General features: G+C 44.0%; 1 protein-coding gene across 1 annotated transcript; it reads left to right on the top strand.

The window, feature by feature from the left end:
• The first annotated feature begins 4,104 nt into the window (after nucleotides 1-4,104).
• On the top strand, nucleotides 4,105-22,427 carry LOC143497929 (uncharacterized). Its single transcript, XM_076993571.1, has 15 exons — nucleotides 4,105-6,615; nucleotides 6,757-7,236; nucleotides 7,591-7,668; nucleotides 7,791-8,027; nucleotides 8,377-8,399; nucleotides 8,538-8,656; nucleotides 11,192-11,727; nucleotides 13,432-14,267; nucleotides 14,426-14,456; nucleotides 17,368-17,805; nucleotides 18,152-18,247; nucleotides 18,356-18,586; nucleotides 18,781-18,803; nucleotides 19,104-19,222; nucleotides 21,667-22,427. Exons 2-15 carry the CDS (start codon nucleotides 6,832-6,834, stop codon nucleotides 22,212-22,214), a joined length of 3,720 nt encoding a protein of 1,239 aa, XP_076849686.1. The 5' UTR covers nucleotides 4,105-6,615; nucleotides 6,757-6,831; the 3' UTR covers nucleotides 22,215-22,427.
• The last annotated feature ends 427 nt before the right edge of the window (nucleotides 22,428-22,854 follow it).

Raw genomic sequence — 22,854 nt, 5'->3', positions numbered from 1 at the left:
ATCAGTGTCTGAGTGATGTTTTATTTTGAAAATTAAAAAAATTGGGATTCTCTTCCCTATTACATCCGTCGGTGCGTCTGGTGAGTTTTATTTTTATGTGCTTTATATTTGTTTTTATGCCAGTCGTATCATTTACGTCGTATTTACCCCCCACACTTTAAAGACCAGTCTGTGAAAATATTGTCTGACGACTGGGAACAACGTACATTTTGTCATTCGATATATAAAACGGGCGGTACATGCTGGTTTCCCCTCCAGCCTCTATCAGCTGGCAGAGTTCTGCAAAGAGGAGTTGACAAAAATCCCAAAAAGTAGATTTGAGACACTCGTTTGTGTTTACAGAAGACGTTTGGTTGAAGTAATGGCTGTGAAAGGAGATGCCACAATGTACTATCTAAAAAAGTTCACATACTTTTCCACTTTGCAGGTTTTCAGTTTTTTGAGAGAGAAATTACTTTTGTTCAATAAATTATGAACACAGTAACACGCAGCGGCCGCTCCGGGTCCGACAAATGGTGCTTTTGTTTAGAAAGAAGTTTAGAAGGCGAGAGCTATATCTGACAGTCTCTGTGTGGGGGTAGGAGGAGGTAACCAAGATGACGACCTTCTGGGAGAAATTTGTTTGGTCGCCAATGCAGATAAGCAGAATGATGAATTTAACAAGGAGCTCGTCCTTGAGTGTTTGGGCACACAAACTCCTCTTAAGTCAGCGGTCTCCAAACTGTGTTACTGTTTGTCGCTACTTCCAGTTTTTTTCCCGCTGTTAAGTGCAAGGGAACACCAGTGCTCATGTTCTACCCCCGCCAGACCCTGTTACAGTGGAGAAATCACTCAGAAAAGCTCCAAGATGAAGTTCTGCAGACGCTACAAGAGCTCAGCCTGCTACGAGACCCAGGCCCGCAGACTGCGGCGTTGCCTGATGGCGGAGCCTGGCGGAAGTCTCATCGCAAGCGGTGCGAGCGAAAGCGGAAGCGCGGTAAGAGAGCCGGGATCCGCGCGAGGCTAAAGGCTAACCCCAGCCGCCCGGCTGTACCGTCGCTGTTCCTCGCACACGTTTGCTCCCTCCACACCGAACTGGAGCACATTCGGCTCCAGCGGACAACCCGGCGTGAGTTCAGAGACTGCTGTGTTTTAGTCTTCGTGGAGTCGCGGCTGAGCGACGACGTCCCGGACAGCGCCGTTCAGCTCGCGGGGCTCACCGCCTTCAGAGCGGATAGGAGCGCGGCCCCGTCCGGGAAGACCCGCGATGGTGGAGGCGTGTGTGTTTACATCAACACGGAGTGGTGCAGCGACGCTGTGGCTGTGGCCAGACACTGCTCTCCGCTGGTGGAGTTCCTGATAGTCAGATGTAGACCTTTTTATTTACCACGAGAACTCTCCTCCGTGCTGATAGCCGCCGTGTACACGCCACCCAGTGCTGGTCCTGATGCTGAGGAGACACTAGGCGAACTGTACGGAGCCATCAGCGACCTTCAACACAAACACCCAGACGGACTGTTCATTATCGCCGGAGATTTCAACCATGCAAATCTCAAGTCAGTCCTCCCTCAATTCCATCAGCATGTGGACTTTGCAACGAGAGGAGCGAACACACTGGATCTTGTCTACACAAACATCCCCAGCGCGTACCGGGCGGAGCAGCGCTCCCACCTCGCGTTCTCGGACCGCATGTGTGTGTGGCTCACTCCAGCCTACACACCGCTCGCCAGACGCTCCAGACCAGTTCAGAAGCAGGTGAGAACCTGGCCGGCAGGAGCCGTCTCTGCCCTTCAGGACTGTTTTGAGCGCACCGCGTGGGACATGTTCAGGGAGGCTGCAACTGACGGCGACACAGTTAACCTGGAGGAGTACACAGCATCAGTCACTGGCTACATCAGCAAGTGCATTGATGATGTTACAGTCTCCAGGACCATCACTATACACCCAAACCAGAAGCCGTGGATGACTGCTGAGGTACGTGCGCTGCTGAGGACCCGCAACTCTGCCTTCAAAGCGGGTGACAAGGCGGCCCTGAGGACAGCAAGGGCTAAACTGTCACGAGCCATCAGAGACTCAAAGCGCGCACATGCCCAGAGAATCCACAGCCACTTCAAAGACACTGGTGACACACGGCCCATGTGGCAGGGCATCCAGGCAATCACCAACTACAGGACAACACCACCGTCCTGTGACTGTGATGCCTCCCTCCCTGATGCCCTGAATGACTTCTATGCACGGTTCGAGGCACAAAACGACACGTCGGCAAGGAAGACCACGCCCAAGCCAGACGAACAGGTGTTGTGTCTGTCTGCAGTGGATGTGAGGAGAACTCTGCGCAGAGTCAACCCACGAAAAGCTGCAGGACCAGACAACATCCCCGGCAGGGTGCTCAGGGAATGTGCAGAACAACTGACGGACGTTCTCACGGACATCTTCAACATCTCCCTGAGCAGCTCCACTGTCCCAACGTGCCTCAAGACCACCACCATAGTCCCCGTGCCAAAGAAGTCCACAGTGTCCTGCCTCAACGACTACCGTCCCGTTGCACTCACCCCCATCATCATGAAGTGCTTCGAGAGGTTAGTCATGAGGAACATCAAGACCCAGCTGCCCCCTTCACTAGACCCCCTGCAATTTGTGTATCGTCCCAACCGCTCCAAGGACGATGCCATCACCACCACCCTTCATCTCTCCCTCACCCACCTGAAGAAGAAGGACACCTATGCCAGAATGCTGTTCATAGACTTCAGTTCAGCATTCAACACCATCGTCCCACATAAACTCATCGGGAAACTAAGCCTGCTGGGCTTAAACACACACCTCTGTAACTGGATCCTGGACTTCCTGACTGGGAGGCCCCAGTCAGTCTGGATCGGGAACAGCACCTCCAGCACCATCACACTGAACACCGGGGTCCCCCAGGGCTGTGTTCTGAGTCCTCTGCTGTTCACCCTGCTGACTCATGACTGTGTGGCAAAACACAGTTCAAACCACATCATTAAGTTCGCTGATGACACAACAGTGCTGGGTCTCATCAGCAAAGTTGACGAGTCAGCGTAAAGAGAGGAGGTGCAGCGGCTGACAGACTGGTGTAAAGACAACAACCTTCACCTGAACGTGGACAAGACCACGGAAATGGTTGTTGACTTCAGGAGAGCACGTCACTCTCACTCTCCACTCAACATTGACGGGTCCTCTGTGGAGATCGTCAAGAGCACCAAGTTCCTTGGTGTCCACTTAGCGGAGAACCTCACCTGGACCCTGAACACCAGCAGAACACCAGCCAACACCAGTTCTACAGCCAAGAAAGCCCAGTAGTAGTAGTAGATGTAAAAAAGGCGCAGAGTGTAGTGTTAAAAGTGCGAGGTGAAGGTCTCGTGGAGTGTTATCAGCGAGGTGTTAATGAGTACACAGCTTTTGGAAAGAAGCTGATTTTCAAACTGTTTGTCCGTGTGTGTGTGCTGGTCCACAGATGGCAGCATCTTGAAGAGAGAGTGTCCCAAGTGTGTGTGTGCAGCTGCAGTCTGCTGGAACGGATAGTGTCCATGTTGGAGAGATCAGGCCCACAATTTATTATGGAATCAAAACGTGGAGCCAGTAGTCACTCTTGCACTACTGTAGTATTTAGTTCTGTAACACACGGTGGTCACTGCCTGCAGCCAGGAGTGAGTGAGTGAGTGAGTGAGTGAGTGAGTGAGTGAGTGAGTGAGTGGGTGGGTGAGTGAGTGAGTGGGTGGGTGAGTGAGTGGGTGGGTGAGTGAGTGGGTGGGTGAGTGGGTGGGTGGGTGAGTGGGTGGGTGAGTGAGTGGGTGAGTGGGTGGGTGAGTGGGTGAGTGAGTGGGTGAGTGAGTGAGTGAGTGAGTGGGTGAGTGAGTGAGTGAGTGGGTGGGTGAGTGAGTGGGTGGGTGAGTGAGTGAGTGAGTGGGTGGGTGAGTGGGTGGGTGGGTGGGTGGGTGGGTGAGTGAGTGGGTGAGTGAGTGGGTGAGTGGGTGGGTGGGTGGATGGGTGAGTGAGTGAGTGAGTGAGTGAGTGAGTGAGTGGGTGGGTGAGTGGGTGGGTGAGTGAGTGAGTGAGTGGGTGGGTGGGTGGGTGAGTGAGTGGGTGAGTGAGTGGGTGAGTGGGTGAGTGAGTGGGTGAGTGAGTGAGTGGGTGCGTGCGTGCTTCGGTGTAGCCACAATTCGGGGAGCTCGGACACAGACGCTGGTGTTGACGCTCTGAAGGTGCTCGTTTATTGTGAAATAACGAACATACTACACATGGGGCTACAGATGCTCCATTTATACATAAACGTCACAAAAGCAGCGCAGCGTTAATGAGATAATGTATACTGATCTATACATAAAGAAAAGATCAGAGTTTATGCAAACTGAAGAGTCATTAGAATGCAAAACAAACTCATTGAAGCACATGTCATGAGTACCGTGTTTACTGTTATTTATTAATCACCAGTTTAACCAAGTTGTCCCAGGTGATGAATAGCTATAAGAGTTACTTGTTTCTTGTCGTGACCAAAGTTATATTTTAGTATATCTAACCCTGATTCAATTTATTCTTTTGACCTTTGTTTCTTCATACTGTATCAGAGTTCTATTATATGGTTGTGTATTAAAGATTAAATTGCAAATGACCATAATTTTGTAAGTTAAAGATCTGTTGCTGATTACAACTTAAAGTGGTGATGAGGTCTTAAACATTCTTGGAAGGTCTTTAAAAAGTCTTAGAAGGGTATTGAATTTAATTTCAGTATTTCTGCATATTCATTATCCGAACCGCTTAATCCCGCTAGTCGGGGTCACGGGGGGGCTGGAGCCAATCCCAGCAACTCCGGGCGAAGGCAGGGTACACCATGGGCAGGTCACCAGTCCACCGCACGGCCTATTTCTGCATATACACTTTTGTATCTCACTTATATTAGTAAACAACCGACTCGTTACCTTCCGCCATTTTTTCTCTGCCTTGAACGCCTTGTAGCGGGACTATAGTTGTCTTGTAGTCCCGCTACATAGTATTATCCCTTCATTGTACAGTATAATTCCTATCTGCATTCTGTGTTTCAGTCTAGCATTTTGTTGTCTTCTTTTTAATAAATATTAATTATCTTGCATTTTCGTCACCCACATTCGTCAAAGGTGACAAGCGTTACACTGCTGTCCAGTAGATGAAGCTGTGTGTGACTTTAAGGTATGAAATGTACACTACTGTTTTGGTTTAACTAATGTTTTCCCATATTTATGATTATCTTGAAATATATGTTAGAAAGATTAGAATTTCACAGTGAAACAATATAAATAAAACATTGATACACAACCATACCAACTCCACATAGTCACACACATATTCACCACACAGACACACACATGCATACATCTCTCTCATACACACTCCACAGTATCAGTTTTGCAGTAAAGGTTATATTTTACTGCATTAGGAACATTACTGTAAATTGTAGCCTAACCCAAAAAATAATTACCATAATTTAAACATAATTAGCCATGGTCCCATATGTGTAAAAATACACATATACAAAAAAAGCCACACAAAGGGGAACAAACAGGATACAAAACTGAACAGTCTTGTTATGTGTAATGTAAGTGGTCTTACATGTTGGCCCTTGGCATGCACCTGGGATAGAAAAGCTTGGTATGCCTTATTCACCCCTGGCAGTCTTCAGCTGAAATGTCTCTGCAGCCGGGATCCATTGCATCCAGGAGGGACATTTGGTCATGGGGCTGATGATCATACGTGTTTCTCTGTGATTCCTCTGGGGGGTGTTGTGGGAGTATAGGGTACGGGGCCCTACCCTATCCAGTCCCTGTACAAACGGAGCAGGAGCTTGGTTCACATGGCTGGAAGTAAGTCAGACTGGTTCCCTGTGGGAGTTGGACTCTGCCCTTTGTCACCGATTCTGTTCATAACCTTTATGGACAGAATTTCTCAGCGTAGCCAAGTGGTGGAGGGGGTTTAGTTTGGCTCTGTCTTAGAGATAAGATACGGAGCGCGGTCATCTGGGAGAGACTAGGAGTAGAATCACTGCTCCTCCATGTGGAGAGGAACCAGTTGATGTGGTTTGGGCATCTGGTCCAGATGCCACTTGGGCATGTCCAACTAGGAGGAGACCCCCCCCCAAGACCCAGGACAAGCTGGAGAGATTATATTCCTCCTGGGAACGCCTCTGTATTCCCCCAGAAGAGCTAGAAGAGGTGGCTGGGGAGAGGGAAACCTGGACCTCTTTGATTAGGCTACTGTCCCCATGACCCATGACGCAGATAAGCAGAGGAAAATGAATGGATGGATGAATGGATGGATGGATGGATGGATACCAAAAACTAGTACCGGGTCCTAAAGCCCTGCAGATACCCCACAATACACAATTAGGTGCTTCCGTTACATAAATATTTACTTTAAATTGTTTTGTTGCACTCCTATGTAATGAGTAAATATAAAACCTGAAATCGAGTTAGTGGACGTTTCCCTGATTCAAGTACTTGATAGTAAACTGGCGCCATCTGGTGGAACAATAATAGTTTTTCACCTCCTTTATTTCTTTACTAAAGCTCCTCCTCCCTGTACACGCCTGCCTGTATGAGGAAGTAAATCTGGGAATGCCACACGAGTCTTTATTAATTCTGCGTTCAGGTGAGTTATAAATATTATGAGAACCTCTTAACTCTGGTATTTACTTCTTTCTGCCTTATTTCTGAAAGGAGTCTAAACTCCCTCAGCTGGATAAAGGACTACAGTGACTGATTCTCTCCTGTGCTACTGTGTTTATTACAGAAGATCTAAAAGTCAAAGTGAAGTTTGTACAGAAGGAGACATTACAGAGAAACAGCACAGCAGCTGTTGGAGGAAATGGCTGCTACAAACATTCTGTCAGAAGAAGAGTTTTCATGTCCTGTGTGCTGTGACATCTTCAGGGATCCTGTTATACTGTCATGTAGCCACAGTGTGTGTAAAACCTGTCTGCAGCAGTACTGGGAAACCAAGGGATCTCAAGAATGTCCAGTTTGTAGGAGAAGATCTTCAAGAGATGATCCTCCTTGTAATCTTGCACTAAAGAACCTGTGTGAGGCTTTTCTAGCGAGCAGGAGTCAGAGATCTTCAGCAGGGTCTGAGGTTCTCTGCAGTCTGCACAATGAGAAACTCAAAGTCTTCTGTCTGGAGGACCAACAGCCTGTGTGTGTGGTGTGTCAGATTTCAAAGGCACATAAAACTCACGACTGCTGTCCAGTAGAGGAAGCTGTGTGTGACTTTAAGGTATGAAAAAGTCACACTTTAATGTTTTTACAACTGTAATGTTTTTCCAGTGTTTACAATTATCTTGAAATATATGTTAGACAGGCTAGATTAAATTTGTCAGATGATAAGATTTCAGACAGCTAAATCAGACCTTCATTCACTGTGAAACTTAATATAAATAAAAATATTTATATACAACCTGCTACAATTTATCAAACATCTCCATTTGATAGTAAAAGGATGAAAAGGAATCAAAGTAATCACACCATTTTGTTGTCGTTATAATCTCTGTAATCTCCAGCACATCTATACAGATACAGTGATGAGTCCTGTAAGACTCACACTGTCCTCTACTAAACCCGTATTTTACAGAACAAACTCAAGACCTCACTGGAGTCTCTACAGCAGCATCTGAAGGTCTTAGAGGAACATAAACAAGTCTGTGAGAAAACAGCAGCACACATTAAGGTGAAAGGTCACTCTGAGTTCTGAATGGTGCCGTGATCACTGTCCACGTACACCATAATGAAACACACACATTTGGACAGTTTATATTTCCTCATCATCTCCCATTCCAGTATCAGGCCCAGCACACAGAGAGGCAGATAAAGGAGGAGTTTGAGAAGATCCATCAGTTTCTACGAGATGAAGAAGCAGCAAGAATAGCTGCACTGAAGGAGGAAGAGGAGCAGAAGAGTCACATGATGAGGAGGAAGATTGAGGAGATGAGTGGAGAAATAGCATCTCTTTCAGATCAAATCAGAAACACAGAGAAGGAGATGGAAGCTGAGAACATCCCGTTCTTACTAGTAAGAATCACTCAGTCTGTCTCTCACTTAGACATACGCTCAAAACATGTTAAATACACCAATGTAGAAGAAAAAGAAAATATATCACTCTGACCACCATCTTTCACTATCTCTCTCTCTCTCTCTCTCTCTCTCTCTCACACACACACACAAATGCACACAAAAAGTAAAATGTTTTGACATTTGTTTTGTGTGTGTGTGTGTGTGTGTGTGTGTGTGTGTGTGTAAGGGTCTTTAGACACATTGATGTTATTATCATATAAGGAAGATGCATGTTTGACCCTCATATAAACAAAATAACTAAAATCTGATTTCACTTTCTGTGTTTGTCCCTCTGTTTCCTTCTCAGAACGTGTCGTCCACATTGAAACAGTACGTGATTATTATTTCTGTTTGATCTCCATATTGTGTTACACATTGTGTTTGTGAAATTATTCTGATCAGATCTTCAGTATGTGGTTTTTTAATAATATGGTATTTTAATAATATAATATCTTTATACATTTCCAGAGTTCATCACACCCCAAAACAACATGAGAAGGTGTCAGGAACTCTGATCAATGTAGCAAAACATCTTTCCAACCTGAAGATCAGAGTCTGGGAGAGAATGCAGCAGATTCTCCAGTACTGTGAGTTTTGGTGTTCTTTGATTAATTAGAGTAATTCTGTTCTCCTCATAATTAGAACTCTATAGAGAAAGAAACATTAACATTGTGTGTTTGGTACATGAACTATTCCAGTATTAAAGGCTGTATTAGTATAAACAATGAGGGGGATGACCAGTTGACTGCTGGTCTGAGGAGTCAGTCCATGAGGAGATCTACACCACCCACTCTCCACCTCTACACCACCCACTCTCCACCTCTACACTACCCACTCCACACCACCCACTCTCCACCTCTACACACCACCCACTCTCCCCTCTACACACCACCCACTCTCCACCTCTACACCACCCACTCTCCACCTCTACACCACCCACTCTACACCACCCACTCTCCACCTCTACACACCACCCACTCTCCCTGGGACATCACCACCTCCACCTGCTCCTCCATCCTGTCTCCTCCTCCATCCTGTAAATAATGAAGATACTAGGGGTCTATAGGAAGTCCGGTACTCTGAGTCTGAGTTCCATGGTTCTCTGTCCTTGGGGGACCAAGCGTGTCGGCTGAGATCCTCCCATATCATTGTGTCTGTCTCTGTCCCTGTCTATGTCCCTGTCATCATTTTTGAGTCTGCGTTTGTCTGATTGGACAGACGTATATAAAAATTGTCACGCTACAGTTCTGGACCCCTCCTTTTGGGCGTGTGTTTATGTTGTCTACGTCTAGTTATGTCCGTCTGTGTATCCACCTCTACACACCACCCACTCTCCACCTCTACACACCACCCACTCTCCACCTCTACACACCACCCACTCTCCACCTCTACACACCACCCACTCTCCACCTCTACACACCACCCACTCTCCCCTCTACACACCACCCACTCTCCACCTCTACACACCACCCACTCTCCACCTCTACACACCACCCACTCTCCCCTCTACACACCACCCACGTCATAATGATCTAGATAAGACATATGGGGTTTCTGTCCATACTAACAGGGTTATATGAAAAAAAAACTGTCCTTTAAGAAAAAACAAAGGGGATTGCAAATGCATGCAAAAAGAAAAATAGCCTATTATATAATAGATTTTAAAAACAAAGAACAAAAGAAGCAGAATACAAATATAAGAGGTAAAAAAATAAATTAATAAGTATTATCAAATCAAATCAAATATATTTGTATTGCGCTTTTCACAACACATGTTGTCACAAAGCGCTTTACAGGATTTACAAGGTTAACAATACTATGGTCCAAATCCCTAATGAGCAAGCCAAAGGCGACAGTGGCAAGGAAAAACTCCCTATGATGGTGGGGATTAGGAAGAAACCTTGGGAGGACCAAGACTCAAAAGGGAACCCATCCTCCATTGGGCGGCCCGTTAACACACAAATTACACAAAAACAAATTATACAGATGAATACACAAGTTACAAACAAATCACACAATCAGGCTAAGTATAACTTAAACTAGAATGAAAGTTCTGGGCCAAAGTAAACATATGAGTCTTTAGTAGCGATTTAAACATTGAGACCGTGTCTGAGTCCCGAATAGAGGCAGGAAGATTATTCCACAGTTGTGGAGCTTTAAAAGAAAAGGCTCTTCCACCTGCTGTGATCTTTTTGATCCTAGGAACAGTTAATAACCCTGCGTCCTGCGAACGAAGTGAACGTGCTGGGTTGTAATGATCTCACTTCATGTTGATTATTTAATTTAATTTAAATTAGATTTTTAAAACATATCGCCCTGTTATTCCTATATCTGACACGGTTAACAGACACAGTCTCAATGGTTTGGTAGGTAGGGAAGTAAGTTCTACTAAAGAATGGCCGTTGGAAACCATTTTTTTTTTTTTTCCATTTTTGGGTGATGTTGTCCTTAACCGTCTGTCTGTCTGTTGTCAGACTATTATGAGACTTAGTAAGAAGTATTACTATGAGAAAGTACTGGAGCAGTGTAGGAGTAATATAATTTGCTCTCAAAATGGCAGGGAAAAAATGCACAACAAAACAAAAATATGAAGATGAACAGAGGACGTTTTTAACAGAGTAGGCAGCCCTAGCCCGGCACCCGGGGAGCAGTTGGGGTTATGTGCCTTGTTCAAGGGAACCTCAGTCATGGCCTCAGGCCTGGGAATCAAACCCACAACCCTCTGGTCACAAGACCAGTTCCCTACCACCAGATCATGACTGCCCACACACTGTTTTTGTGTGACATTTACAATAAATCTGAGCAGAGGCCTCTCTCTCTCTCTGTGTGTGTGTGTGTGTGTGTGTGTGTGTGTGTGTGTGTGTGTGTGTGTGTGTGTGTGTGTGTGTGTGAAAGGGATGGTTGATGTTCAAGCGTGCCCATGTGTATGATGTGATGTTTGTTTATGTTGTATAACCAAAATAAACTTCTAATTCAATTCAACACACATCATCACCATCACTTCCCTCTTATCAACCTACTGCAGCATTTCACTCAGAGTAAAGGGCCTGCAGTCTGTAGATGTGACCTCATCACATAAACACATGAAGAACATGATGATTCATTCTGTTCTCTCTCCTCAGACCCTGTTACTCTGGACCCCAACACTGCACATCCAGACCTCCACCTGTCTGATGATCTCACTACTGTAGAATGGAGACCACAGAACTCACTGCTTCCTGATAATACAGAGAGATTTGATGTGTGTGCGTGTGTCCTGGGCTCTGAGGGCTTTAACTCAGGGACCCACTGCTGGGATGTTGATGTTGGAGACAGTGAAATATGGGTACTGGGTGTAATTATAGAGTCTGAAAGGAGAAGGGGAGGGAGGGTCTGGGGTTCAGTGTGGGGTCTGGGCTCCCTTATGGGCAATTACTGGACACAGTGCCCAGGACAGACACGTCACCTCCTCACACCTACAGAGGAACTGCAGAGGGTCAGAGTTCAGCTGGACTGGGACAGGGGGAAAGTGACATTCACTGATCTTCTAACCAGTTCATACCTGCGCACTATAACACACACTTTTACTCACACTGTTTTCCCATTATTCTATAATAAAAGTTCCTCTCCTATGAGGATCTTACCAGCAAAGATATCAGTAACAGTGGAACAGCAAAATTAATGTTGCCTTGAATTAATCTGCATACATGTAATAATGAACATTGTATAATATATAGTCCCTGACATAAGTTCTGTCGCTTATCCATGTTTTTGAAACAAAAGCTTATAACCTGACTTTAAATTCATCTATTCGTTTTAGAAATGACTCATATGAGAGCTGAAACCCTCCCAAATGAGATTTAATTTACGAAAATAAATTTGCTTCACTGCAGAAATATTGATCATTTAATGAACACAGAAAGGTCAGATTTTGGCAAGACAAAAGTTGTCGCCCACAGAAAGTAAGGTGAAAATCAAACAAATAATTCACTTCATATACAAATATATGCTTCATAACACTGGTGAATGACGTTGTGGTGCTATTAGAGCCACATTTAATATTTTGTGTGACTTCCACGAGCTTGAAGGACCTCATACATGCGGTTCGACAATGATTCATACAATAGCAAAGAACGCAGTCTTACATGCCTCCCAGAGTTCATCAAAATTCTTTGGTTTTGTCTTCCAAGCTTCCTCTTTCATCCTACCCCAAACATGCTCATTGATGTTCATGTCTGGTGACTGGGCTGGCCAGTCCTGGAGCACCTTGATCTTCTTCGCCTTGAGGAACTTTGATGTAGAGATGGATGTATGAGATGGATCACTATCCTGCTGAAAAATTTGGCCCCTTTTATGATTGGGAATGTAAGATGTAGCTAATACTTCTTGATATTTTTAGACTATTGATATTGCCTTCCACCTTGCAAATGTTTCGCACACACCCATAATGAATGTAACCCAAGACCATGATCTTTCCACCACCAAACTTGACTGTTTTCTGGGTGAATCTTGGATACATACTGAAGATTCATCTGAGAAATCCACCTTCTGACACTTTTCCAGCGTCCATCCATTTAGCAGGCTGTGAAACCTTGGCAAATGCCACATGGTTTTTTACCTGCCTTTTGTTTAGTGCTGGCTTCTGGGCACTGATTTGACCATGGAGGCCATTTTGAGACAGAATCCTACAAACTGTTCTAGTTGACACAGGGACTTGAGGTGACCAGGCCTGGTGGAGCTCTGCTGCAGTGGAAGAGGGACTGGCTTTGGATTTTCTACCCAACAAATGTTCCTCCCAAGCAGTTGTCTTGTGGGGTCTGCCGGACCTGGGCTTGTCAAAAACATCTCCAGTCTCTTTAAATCTTCATATGAGTCATTTCTAAAACCAATCGATGAATTTAAAGTCAGGTTATAAGCTTTTGTTTCCACAACATGGATAAGCAACAGAACTTATGTCAGGGACTGTATATATATACTGCTCAAAAAAATTAAGGGAACACTAAAATAACATCCTAGATCTCAATTAATAAAATATTCCAGTTGCAAATCTTTATTTATTACATAGTGGAATGCGATGAGAACAAAATAACATAAAATGATGAATAATAATAATAAATAATCAATATTATCCCATGGAGGTCTGGATTTTGGAATACTCAATATCAAAGTGGAAAATCAAATGACATTCAACATCAGTGGAAATTCCTCTAGACAAGTTCAAATGAGTCTCAGTAGTGTGTGTGGCCTCCACGTGCCTGTATGACCTCCTTACAACACCTGTGCATGCTCCTGATGAAGAACAACTGTAGAACAACTGACGGATGTTCTCACGGACATCTTCAACATCTCCCTGAGCAGCTCCACTGTCCCAACGTGCCTCAAGACCACCACCATCGTCCCCGTGCCAAAGAAGTCCACAGTGTCCTGCCTCAACGACTACCGTCCCGTCACACTCACCCCCATTATCATGAAGTGCTTCGAGAGGCTAGTCATGAGGAACATCAAGACCCAGCTGCCCCCTTCACTAGACCCCCTGCAATTTGCATATCGTCCCAACCGCTCCAAGGACGATGCCATCACCACCACCCTTCATCTCTCCCTCACCCACCTGAAGAAGAAGGACACCTACGCCAGAATGCTGTTCATAGACTTCTGTTCAGCATTCAACACCATCGTCCCACGTACACTCATCGGGAAACTAAGCTTACTGGGCTTAAACACACACCTCTGTAACTGGATCCTGGACTTCCTGACTGGGAGGCCCCAGTCAGTCCGGATAGGGAACAGCACCTCCAGAACCATCACACTGAACACCGGGGTCCCCCAGGGCTGTGTTCTGAGTCCTCTGCTGTTCACCCTGCTGACTCATGACTGTGTAGCAAAACACAGTTCAAACCACATCATTAAGTTCGCCAATGATACAACAGTGGTGGGTCTCATCAGCAAAGGTGACGAGTCAGCGTACAGAGAGGAGGTGCAGCGGCTGATAGACTGGTGTAAAGACAACAACCTTCACCTGAACGTGGACAAGTCCAAGGAAATGGTTGTTGACTTCAGGAGAGCGCGTCACACTCACTCTCCACTCAACACCGACGGGTCCTCTGTGGAGATCGTCAAGAGCACCAAGTTCCTTGGTGTCCACTTAGCGGAGAACCTCACCTGGACCCTAAACACCAGCAGAACACCAGCCAACACCAGTTCTACAGCCAAGAAAGCCCAGTAGTAGTAGTAGATGTAAAAAAGGCATAGAGTGTAGTGTTAAAAGTGTGAGGTGAAGGTCTCGTGGAGTGTTATCAACAAGGTGTTAATGAGTACACAGCTTTTGGAAAGAAGCTGATTTTCAAACTGTTTGTCCGTGTGTGTGTGCTGGTCCACAGATGGCAGCATTTTGAAGAGAGAGTGTCCCAAGTGTGAGTGTGCAGCTGCAGTCTGCTGGAACGGATACTGTCCATGTTGGAGAAATCAGGCCCACAATTTATTATGGAATCAAAACGTGGAACCAGTAGTCACTCTTGCACTACTGTAGTATTTAGTTCTGTCACACACGGTGGTCACTGCCGCCAGCCAGAGCTTAACATGGACTGGATCCTGCCGGAACAAGACATGGTACCTCTGATATTTGGAGTACTAACATTTGTTACTGCTGAACTGAACATGGTCTGTCATCCAAATATATTGTTAAACATCTGTTCTGGGATCTGAGTCCAGTAAGGAGCTGTGTTGTTGTGTTAATAACATGATGCCGTCACCTGTTAAGCATCTAGAGACAATTAAAGTCGTAATTGGCGCTACAGAATCATTAATGGCCCAACAGATTTATTTATACGTAAACATTACAAAAGCAGCGTCACAGCATTAATGAGATAATGTATACTGATCTATACATAAAGAAAAGATCAGAATTTATGCAAACTGAAGAGTCACCAGAATGCAAAACGAGCTCATTGTGGCACGTCATGAGTACCGTGTTTACTGTTATGTATTATTCACCAGTTTAACCAAGTTGTCCCAGGTGATGAATAGCTATAAGAGTTACTTGTTTCTTGTCGTGACCAAAGTTATATTTTAGTATATCTAACTGTGGTTCAATTTAATCTCTACAACAACCATACTGTATCAGATTTCTATTGTATGGTTGTGTTTTAAAGATTAAATTACAAATGACAATAATTTTGTAAGTTAATCATTTATTGCTGATTACAACTTAAAGTGGTGATAAGGTCTTAAACATTTTTGGAAGGTCTTTAAAAAGTCTTAGAAGGGTATTGAATTTAATTTCAGTATTTCTGCATATACACTGTTGTATCTCACTTATATTAGTAAACAACCGACTCGTTACCTTCAGCCATTTTTCTCTGCTCTGAACGCCTTGTAGCGGGACTATAGTTGTCTTGTAGTCCCGCTCCATAGTATTATTCCTTCATTGTACAGTGTAATTCCTATCTGCATTCTGTGTTTCAGTCTAGCATTTCATTGTCTTCTTTTTAATAAATATTCATTATCTTGCATTTGCGTCACCCCTGCCTTTGACAAGCGTTACACTGCTGTCCAGTAGATGAAGCAGTGTGTGACTTTAAGGTATGAAATGTACACTACTGTTTTGGTTTAACTAATGTTTTCCCATATTTATGATTATCTTGAAATATATGTTAGAAAGATTAGAATTTCACAGTGAAACAATATAAATAAAACATTGATACACAACCATACCAACTCCACACAGTCACACACACATTCACCACACAGACACACACATACATCTCTCTAATACCCACTACACATACACACATATACACCACACAGACACACACATGCATACATCTCTCTCATACACACCCTACAGTAACAGTTTTGCAGTAAAGGTTATATTTTACTGTATTAGGGACATTGCTGTAAATTATGGCCTAACCCAAAAAACAATTACCGTAATTTAAACATAATTAGCCATGGTCCCATATGTGTAAAAATACACAAATACAAAAAAGCCACACAAAGGGGAAAAAACAGGATACAAAACTGAACAGTCTTGTTACGTGTAATCTAAACGGTCTTCAGCAGTTGGCCACATGTTTTCATCTACATCACATCTGATGTTGGCCCTTGCCATGCACCTGGGATAGAAAAGCTTGGTATGCCTTATTCACCCCTGGCTGTCTTCAGCTGAAATGTCTCTGCAGCTGGGATCCATTGCATCCAGGAGGGACATTTGGTCATGGGGCTGATGATCATACGTGTTCCTCTGTGATTCCTCTGGGGGGTGTTGTGGGAGTATAGGGTACGGGGCCCTACCCTATCCAGTCCCTGTACAAACGGAGCAGGAGCTTGGTTCACATGGCTGGCAGTAAGTCAGACTGGTTCCCGGTGGGAGTTGGACTCTGCCCTTTGTCACCGATTCTGTTCATAACTTTTATGTACAGAATTTCTCTGTGTAGCCAAGTGGCGGAGGGGGTTCAGTTTGGCTCTGTCTTAGAGATAAGATACGGAGCGCGGTCATCTGGGAGAGACTAGGAGTAGAATCACTGCTCCTCCATGTGGAGAGGAACCAGTTGATGTGGTTTGGGCATCTGGTCCAGATGCCACTTGGGCATGTCCAGCTAGGAGGAGACCCCCCCCCCCTCAAGACCCAGGACAAGCTGGAGAGATTATATTCCTCCTGGAAACACCTCTGTATCCCCCCAGAAGAGCTAGAAGAGGTGGCTGGGGAGAGGGAAACCTGGACCTCTTTGATTAGGCTACTGCCCCCACGACCCAGACCCAGATAAGCAGATGAAAATGGATGGATGGATGGATGGATGGATGGATAGATGGATGGATTGATACCAAAAACTAGCACCGGGTCCTAAAGCCCTGCAGATACCCCACAATCCACAATTAGGTGCTTCCGTTACATAAATATTTACTTTAACATGTTGTGTTGCACTCCTATGTAATGAGTAAATATAAAACCTGAAATTGAGTTAGTGGACGTTTCCCTGATTCAAGTACTTGATAGTAAACTGGCGCCATCTGGTGGAGCAATAATAGTTTTTCAGCTCCTTTATTTCTTTACAAAAGCTCCGCCTCCCTGTACACACCTGCCTGTTTGAGGAAGTAAATCTGGGAGTGACACACGAGTCTTTATTAATTCTGCGTTCAGGTGAGTTATAAATATTATGAGAACCTCTTAACTCTGGTATTTGCTTCTTTTTGCCTCATTTCTGAAAGGAGTCTAAACTCCCTCAGCTGGATAAAGGACTAAAGTGACTGATTCTCTCCTGTGCTACTGTGTTTATTCCAGAATATCTAAAAGTGAAAGTGAAGTTTGTACAGAAGGAGACATTACAGAGAAACAGCACAGCAGCTGTTGGAGGAAATGGCTGCTACAAACACTCTGTCAGAAGAAGATTTTTCATGTCCTGTGTGCTGTGACATCTTCAGAGATCCTGTTATACTGTCATGTAGCCACAGTGTGTGTAAAACCTGTCTGCAGCAGTTCTGGGAAACCAAGGGATCTCAAGAATGTCCAGTTTGTAGGAAAAGATCTTCAAGAGATGATCCTCCTCTTAATCGTGCACTAAAGAACCTGTGTGAGTCTTTTCTAGCGAGCAGGATCCAGAGATCTTCAGCAGGGTTTGAGGTTCTCTGCAGTCTGCACAATGAGAAACTCAAAGTCTTCTGTCTGGAGGACCAACAGCCTGTGTGTTTGGTGTGTCAGATTTCAAAGGCACATAAAACTCACGACTGCTGTCCAGTAGAGGAAGCTGTGTGTGACTTTAAGGTATGAAATATACACTAATGTTTTAACTAATGTTTTTTTCCAGTGTTTACAATTATCTTGAAACATATGTTAGACAGTCTAGATTAAATTTGTCAGACGATGACATTTCAGACAGCTAAATCAGACCTTCAGTCACTGTGAAAATATAAATAAAAATATTGATATACAATCTGCTACAATATATCATACATCTCAATTTGATGGTAAAAGGATGAAAAGGAATCACAGTAAATCATGCCATTGTGTTCAGTCATTATAATCTCTGTAATCTCCAGCACATCTATACAGATACAGTGATGAGTCCTGTAATACTCACACTGTCCTCTACTAAACCCGTATTTTACAGAACAAACTCAAGACCTCACTGGAGTCTCTACAGCAGCATCTGAAGGTCTTAGAGGAACATAAACAAGTCTGTGAGAAAACAGCAGCACACATTAAGGTGAAAGGTCACTGAGTTCTAAATGGTGCTGTGATCACTGTCCACGTACACCATAATGAAACACACACATTTGGACAGTTTATATTTCCTCATCATCTCCCATTCCAGTATCAGGCCCGGCACACAGAGAGGCAGATAAAGGAGGAGTTTGAGAAGATCCACCAGTTTCTAAGAGTTGAAGAAGCAGCAAGAATAGCTGCACTGAAGGAGGAAGAGGAGCAGAAGAGTCACATGATGAGGAGGAAAATTGAGGAGATGAGTGGAGAAATAGCAACTCTTTCAGATCAAATCAGAAACACAGAGAAGAAGATGGAAGCTGAGAACATCCCGTTCTTACTAGTAAGAATCACTCAGTCTGTATCTCTCTCACTTAAACACACGTATAAAACATGTTAAATCCACCAATGTAGAAGAAAAAGAATTTAGTGTCTTTAGACACATTGATTTTATTATCATATAATGAAAAGGCATATTTGAAAGAAAATGACAATTGTATTTCAATTTCTGTGTTTGTCCCTCTGTTTCCTTCTCAGAATGTGTTGTCCACATTGAAACAGTAAGTGATTATTATTTCAGTTTGATCTCCATATTGTGTTACACATTGTCTTTGTGAAATTATTCTGATACATTCAGATCTTCACTATGTGGTCTCTGTTATTTCAAAAATATGATATATGAATATGGTATTTAGGAATTAAAATATATAGATATTGACGATGTGCAAACATTTCAAAGACATATTGATGGATTTAATTAAATATATTTCACATGTTACTTTTAATGTTAAATACTTTGAATAAGATAAATAATAATCTATTTTATATTTTAATAATATAATAGCTTTATATATTTCCAGAGTTCATCACACCCCAAAGGAACATGAGAAGGTGTCAGGAGCTCTGATCAATGTAGCAAAACATCTTTCCAACCTGAAGTTCAGAGTCTGGGAGAGAATGCAGAAGATTCTCCAGTACTGTGAGTTTTGGTGTTCTTTGATTAATTAGAGTAATTCTGTTCTCCTCACAATTAGAACTATAGAGAGAGAAACATTAACATTGTGTGTTTGGTAAATGAACTATTCCAGTATTAAAGGCTGTATTAGTATAAACAGTGAGAGGGACGACCAGTTGGCTGCTGGTCTGAGGAGAGACAGTCAGTCCATTAGGAGATCTACACCACCCACTCTCCACCTCTACACACCACCCACTCTCCACCTCTACACACCACCCACTTTCCACCTCTACACACACCACCCACTCTCCCCCTCTACACACCACCCACTCTCCACCTCTACACACCACCCACTCTCCACCTCTACACACCACCCACTCTCCACCTCTACACCACCCACTCTCCCCCTCTACACACCACCCACTCTCCACCTCTACACCACCCACTCTCCCCTCTACACACCACACACTCTCCACCTCTACACACCACACACTCTCCACCTCTACACACCACCCACTCTCCACCTCTACACCACCCACTCTCCACCTCTACACCACCCACTCTCCCCCTCTACACACCACCCACTCTCCACCTCTACACCACCCACTCTCCCCTCTACACACCACACACTCTCCACCTCTACACACCACCCACTCTCCACCTCTACACCACCCACTCTCCCCTCTACACACCACACACTCTCCACCTCTACACACCACACACTCTCCACCTCTACACCACCCACTCTCCACCTCTACACACCACCCACTCTACACCTCTACACACCACCCACTCTCCACCTCTACACACCACCCACTCTCCACCTCTACACACCACCCACTCTCCCTGGGACATCACCACCTCCACCTGCTCCTCCATCCTGCCTCCTCCTCCATCCTGTATAAATGAAGATACTAGGGGTCTATAGGAAGTCCGGTACTCTGAGTCTGAGCTCCATGGATCTCCATCTCTGAGGGACCAAGCGTGTCAGCTGGGACTCTCCCTTGTCTCTGTGTCTGTCTCTGTCTGTCCCCCTGTCAGTCTTTGTTTCTGTCTTTGTCCCTGTCTCCATCTTTGTGTCTGTCCCAGTGTTGTCCTTTGAGTTGTTGTCCCACCCCCTCAAGTGGTGACTGAAGCAACTTTCTTTACTCGTGTCTGCGTTATTCCTGGTGTCTGGGCAGCATGGTGGCTTGGTGGTTAGCACGTTTGCCTCTCAGCACTGGGGTCTTGGGTTCAAGTCCCTATCTGAGTGGAGTTTCCATGTTCTCCCCGTGTGTGTGCGTGGGTTTCCTCAGGTGTCTCTGGTTTCCTCCCACAGTCCAAAGACATGGAGGTTAGGTAAATTGGCATTCCCTGATTCCCTGACAACTTCTCCCTGGGTGTGTGTCTGTGTCTCTTCATGTCCAATAAAAAAAGCAGTTGTCTGAGTGTGTGTGCATGAATGTGTGTGTGCTTGTGGGCCCAGTGGTGGATGGTGCTCTGTCACTAGGGTCTGTCCTCTCTCTCCCCTTCCTGCACCCCATTCAGTCCCTCAGGGGGCTGTGGATCCCGGTAGAGAGTACGCTGTGCGCAATTGGCTGCCGCTTCTCGCCGGTTTGTACCTGTATTAAAATTGTAAAAAGCGACCTTGGGTATCTAGAAAGGCGCTATATAAGTTGAAACATTAATTAATGAATTCATTCCCATATTTAAAGGAAACTTCCCCAAATCTCTGTGATGAACAAAACAAAACGGTTGTTCATTCCAGGCTGTACATGCGATTAAATAAATTTAAAACAAAACTTTCAAACCATGGTTAGGTCCAAATATATGATGCAGCACAAACGTTAAACACAGTAAGAAAAAGCGACAGTGACCTAATTTCTTCACATAAACAAATGGTGCCTGTAGACATTTATATTTACATAATCAGTACAAATATCACCTCTGGCATCTAAATACTATAGCATCTAAGTACTATATACAGCAATATATAAACATATGTACCTCTTCATAAAAAAGTAATTAACTAAACACATTTACACACAATGCAAAGAAGGTCCTTATGTTTTGTCTCCTACACCACTGGTGTTAGTTACTCTGGGAGTAGCGCCCTTTAGTGGGGGAACTGTAACGGTATCTACCCACTAATGAGGACACACACACACTTCAGTACACCGACACTAATAATACACACATGCAGTGTGACACTCAGTGTAACAGTAACACTCACATGTGATACTCAAATAATGAATCCAAGGTATGTAGAAATATATTAATGAATAGAACAGACACAACTTCAAGTGTCAAAACAACAAGCACACAAGTACTGCAGGGGTGTGTGGTGAACACACAACATCACCATCACTTCCCTCTTATCAACCTACTGCAGCATTTCACTCAGAGTAAAGGGCCTGCAGTCTGTAGATGTGACCTCATCACATAAACACATGAAGAACATGATGATTCATTCTGTTCTCTCTCCTCAGACCCTGTTACTCTGGACCCCAACACTGCATATCCACGCCTCCACCTGTCTGGTGATCTCACTACTGTAAAATGCAGATCACAGCAATTACTGCTTCCTGATAATCCAGAGAGATTTGATAAGTATGCGTGTGTCCTGGGCTCTGAGGGCTTTAACTCAGGGACACACTGCTGGGATGTTGATGTTGGAGACCGTGATGACTGGGTACTGGGTGTATCTAGAGAGTCTGAATGTAGAAAGGGAGAGAGTATCTGGGATTCAGTGTGGAGTCTGGGCTACAGTAAAATCACTGGTCAATACTGGACACGCTGCCCAGGACAACAAGGTCACTACTTCACACTTACAGAGAAACTGCAGAGGGTCAGAGTTCAGCTGGACTGGGACAGGGGGAAATTGACATTCACTGATCTTCTAACCAGTTCACACCTGTGCACCATAACACACACTTTTACTGACACTGTTTTCCCATTATTCTGCAATAACAGTTCCTCTCCTATGAGGATCTTACCAGCAAAGATATCAGTAACAGTAAAATTAATGTTGCCTTGAATTATTCTTCATATATATAAGAATGAACATTATATATATATATATATAAATAAAGGGAACACTAAAATAACACATCCTAGATCTCAATTAATAAAAACCTTTGAAATCAGTTGAAAATCTCTCATTTCTACCTGTTGTCTGTTCCATTTGCACAAGAGCTGTTGAAATTGATTCACAATCAGTGTTGCTTCCTATCTGAACACGAAGTGTGAATGACTTGGGAGTTACATTGTGTTGTTTAAGTGTTCCCTTTATTTTTTTGAGCAGTGTATATATATATTTGGGGTGGGACGCGATAAAAAAAAATTAATCTAATTAATTAGAAGCTTTGTGATTAATTGATCGAAATTAATCGGATTTTAATCGCATTTCAGTATTTAACATGAGAAATATTAATTTAAGTTTGAATAGTTTATTTTTCAACCAGTCTACTACACAGACCAATAGATGAGTGCAGAAAACAGAGCAAACAGTTTTCAGAACACTGGAAATTCTGACCAAAAATGTTTAATTTTGGGAGTTTTGCTCAGGATATTGGAAGAATAAGAAGAACTGAAGTAAATTAGAAGATGTTTTTAATACTATTTTAGATGGTGAGCTTTCTTTAATTTCCAAGGCCTCTGCCACATGCATCTCCATA

The sequence above is a fragment of the Brachyhypopomus gauderio genome, unplaced genomic scaffold (genome assembly GCF_052324685.1).
Source record: "Brachyhypopomus gauderio isolate BG-103 unplaced genomic scaffold, BGAUD_0.2 sc116, whole genome shotgun sequence".
NCBI lineage: Eukaryota > Metazoa > Chordata > Actinopteri > Gymnotiformes > Hypopomidae > Brachyhypopomus > Brachyhypopomus gauderio.
The sequence above is the reverse complement of the archived record's forward strand: the minus strand, read 5'-3'. Positions and strand labels throughout refer to the sequence as shown.

Excerpts from the sequence above, each read along its gene's own strand:
- LOC143497929 (XM_076993571.1), top strand. The coding sequence starts at position 6,832 with ATGGCTGCTACAAACATTCTGTCAGAAGAAGAGTTTTCATGTCCTGTG. Across the intron at positions 8,028-8,376 it reads AGAACATCCCGTTCTTACTA|AACGTGTCGTCCACATTGAA; the intron begins GTAAGAATCACT and ends TTTCCTTCTCAG. Across the intron at positions 18,804-19,103 it reads GTGTTGTCCACATTGAAACA|AGTTCATCACACCCCAAAGG; the intron begins GTAAGTGATTAT and ends ATATATTTCCAG.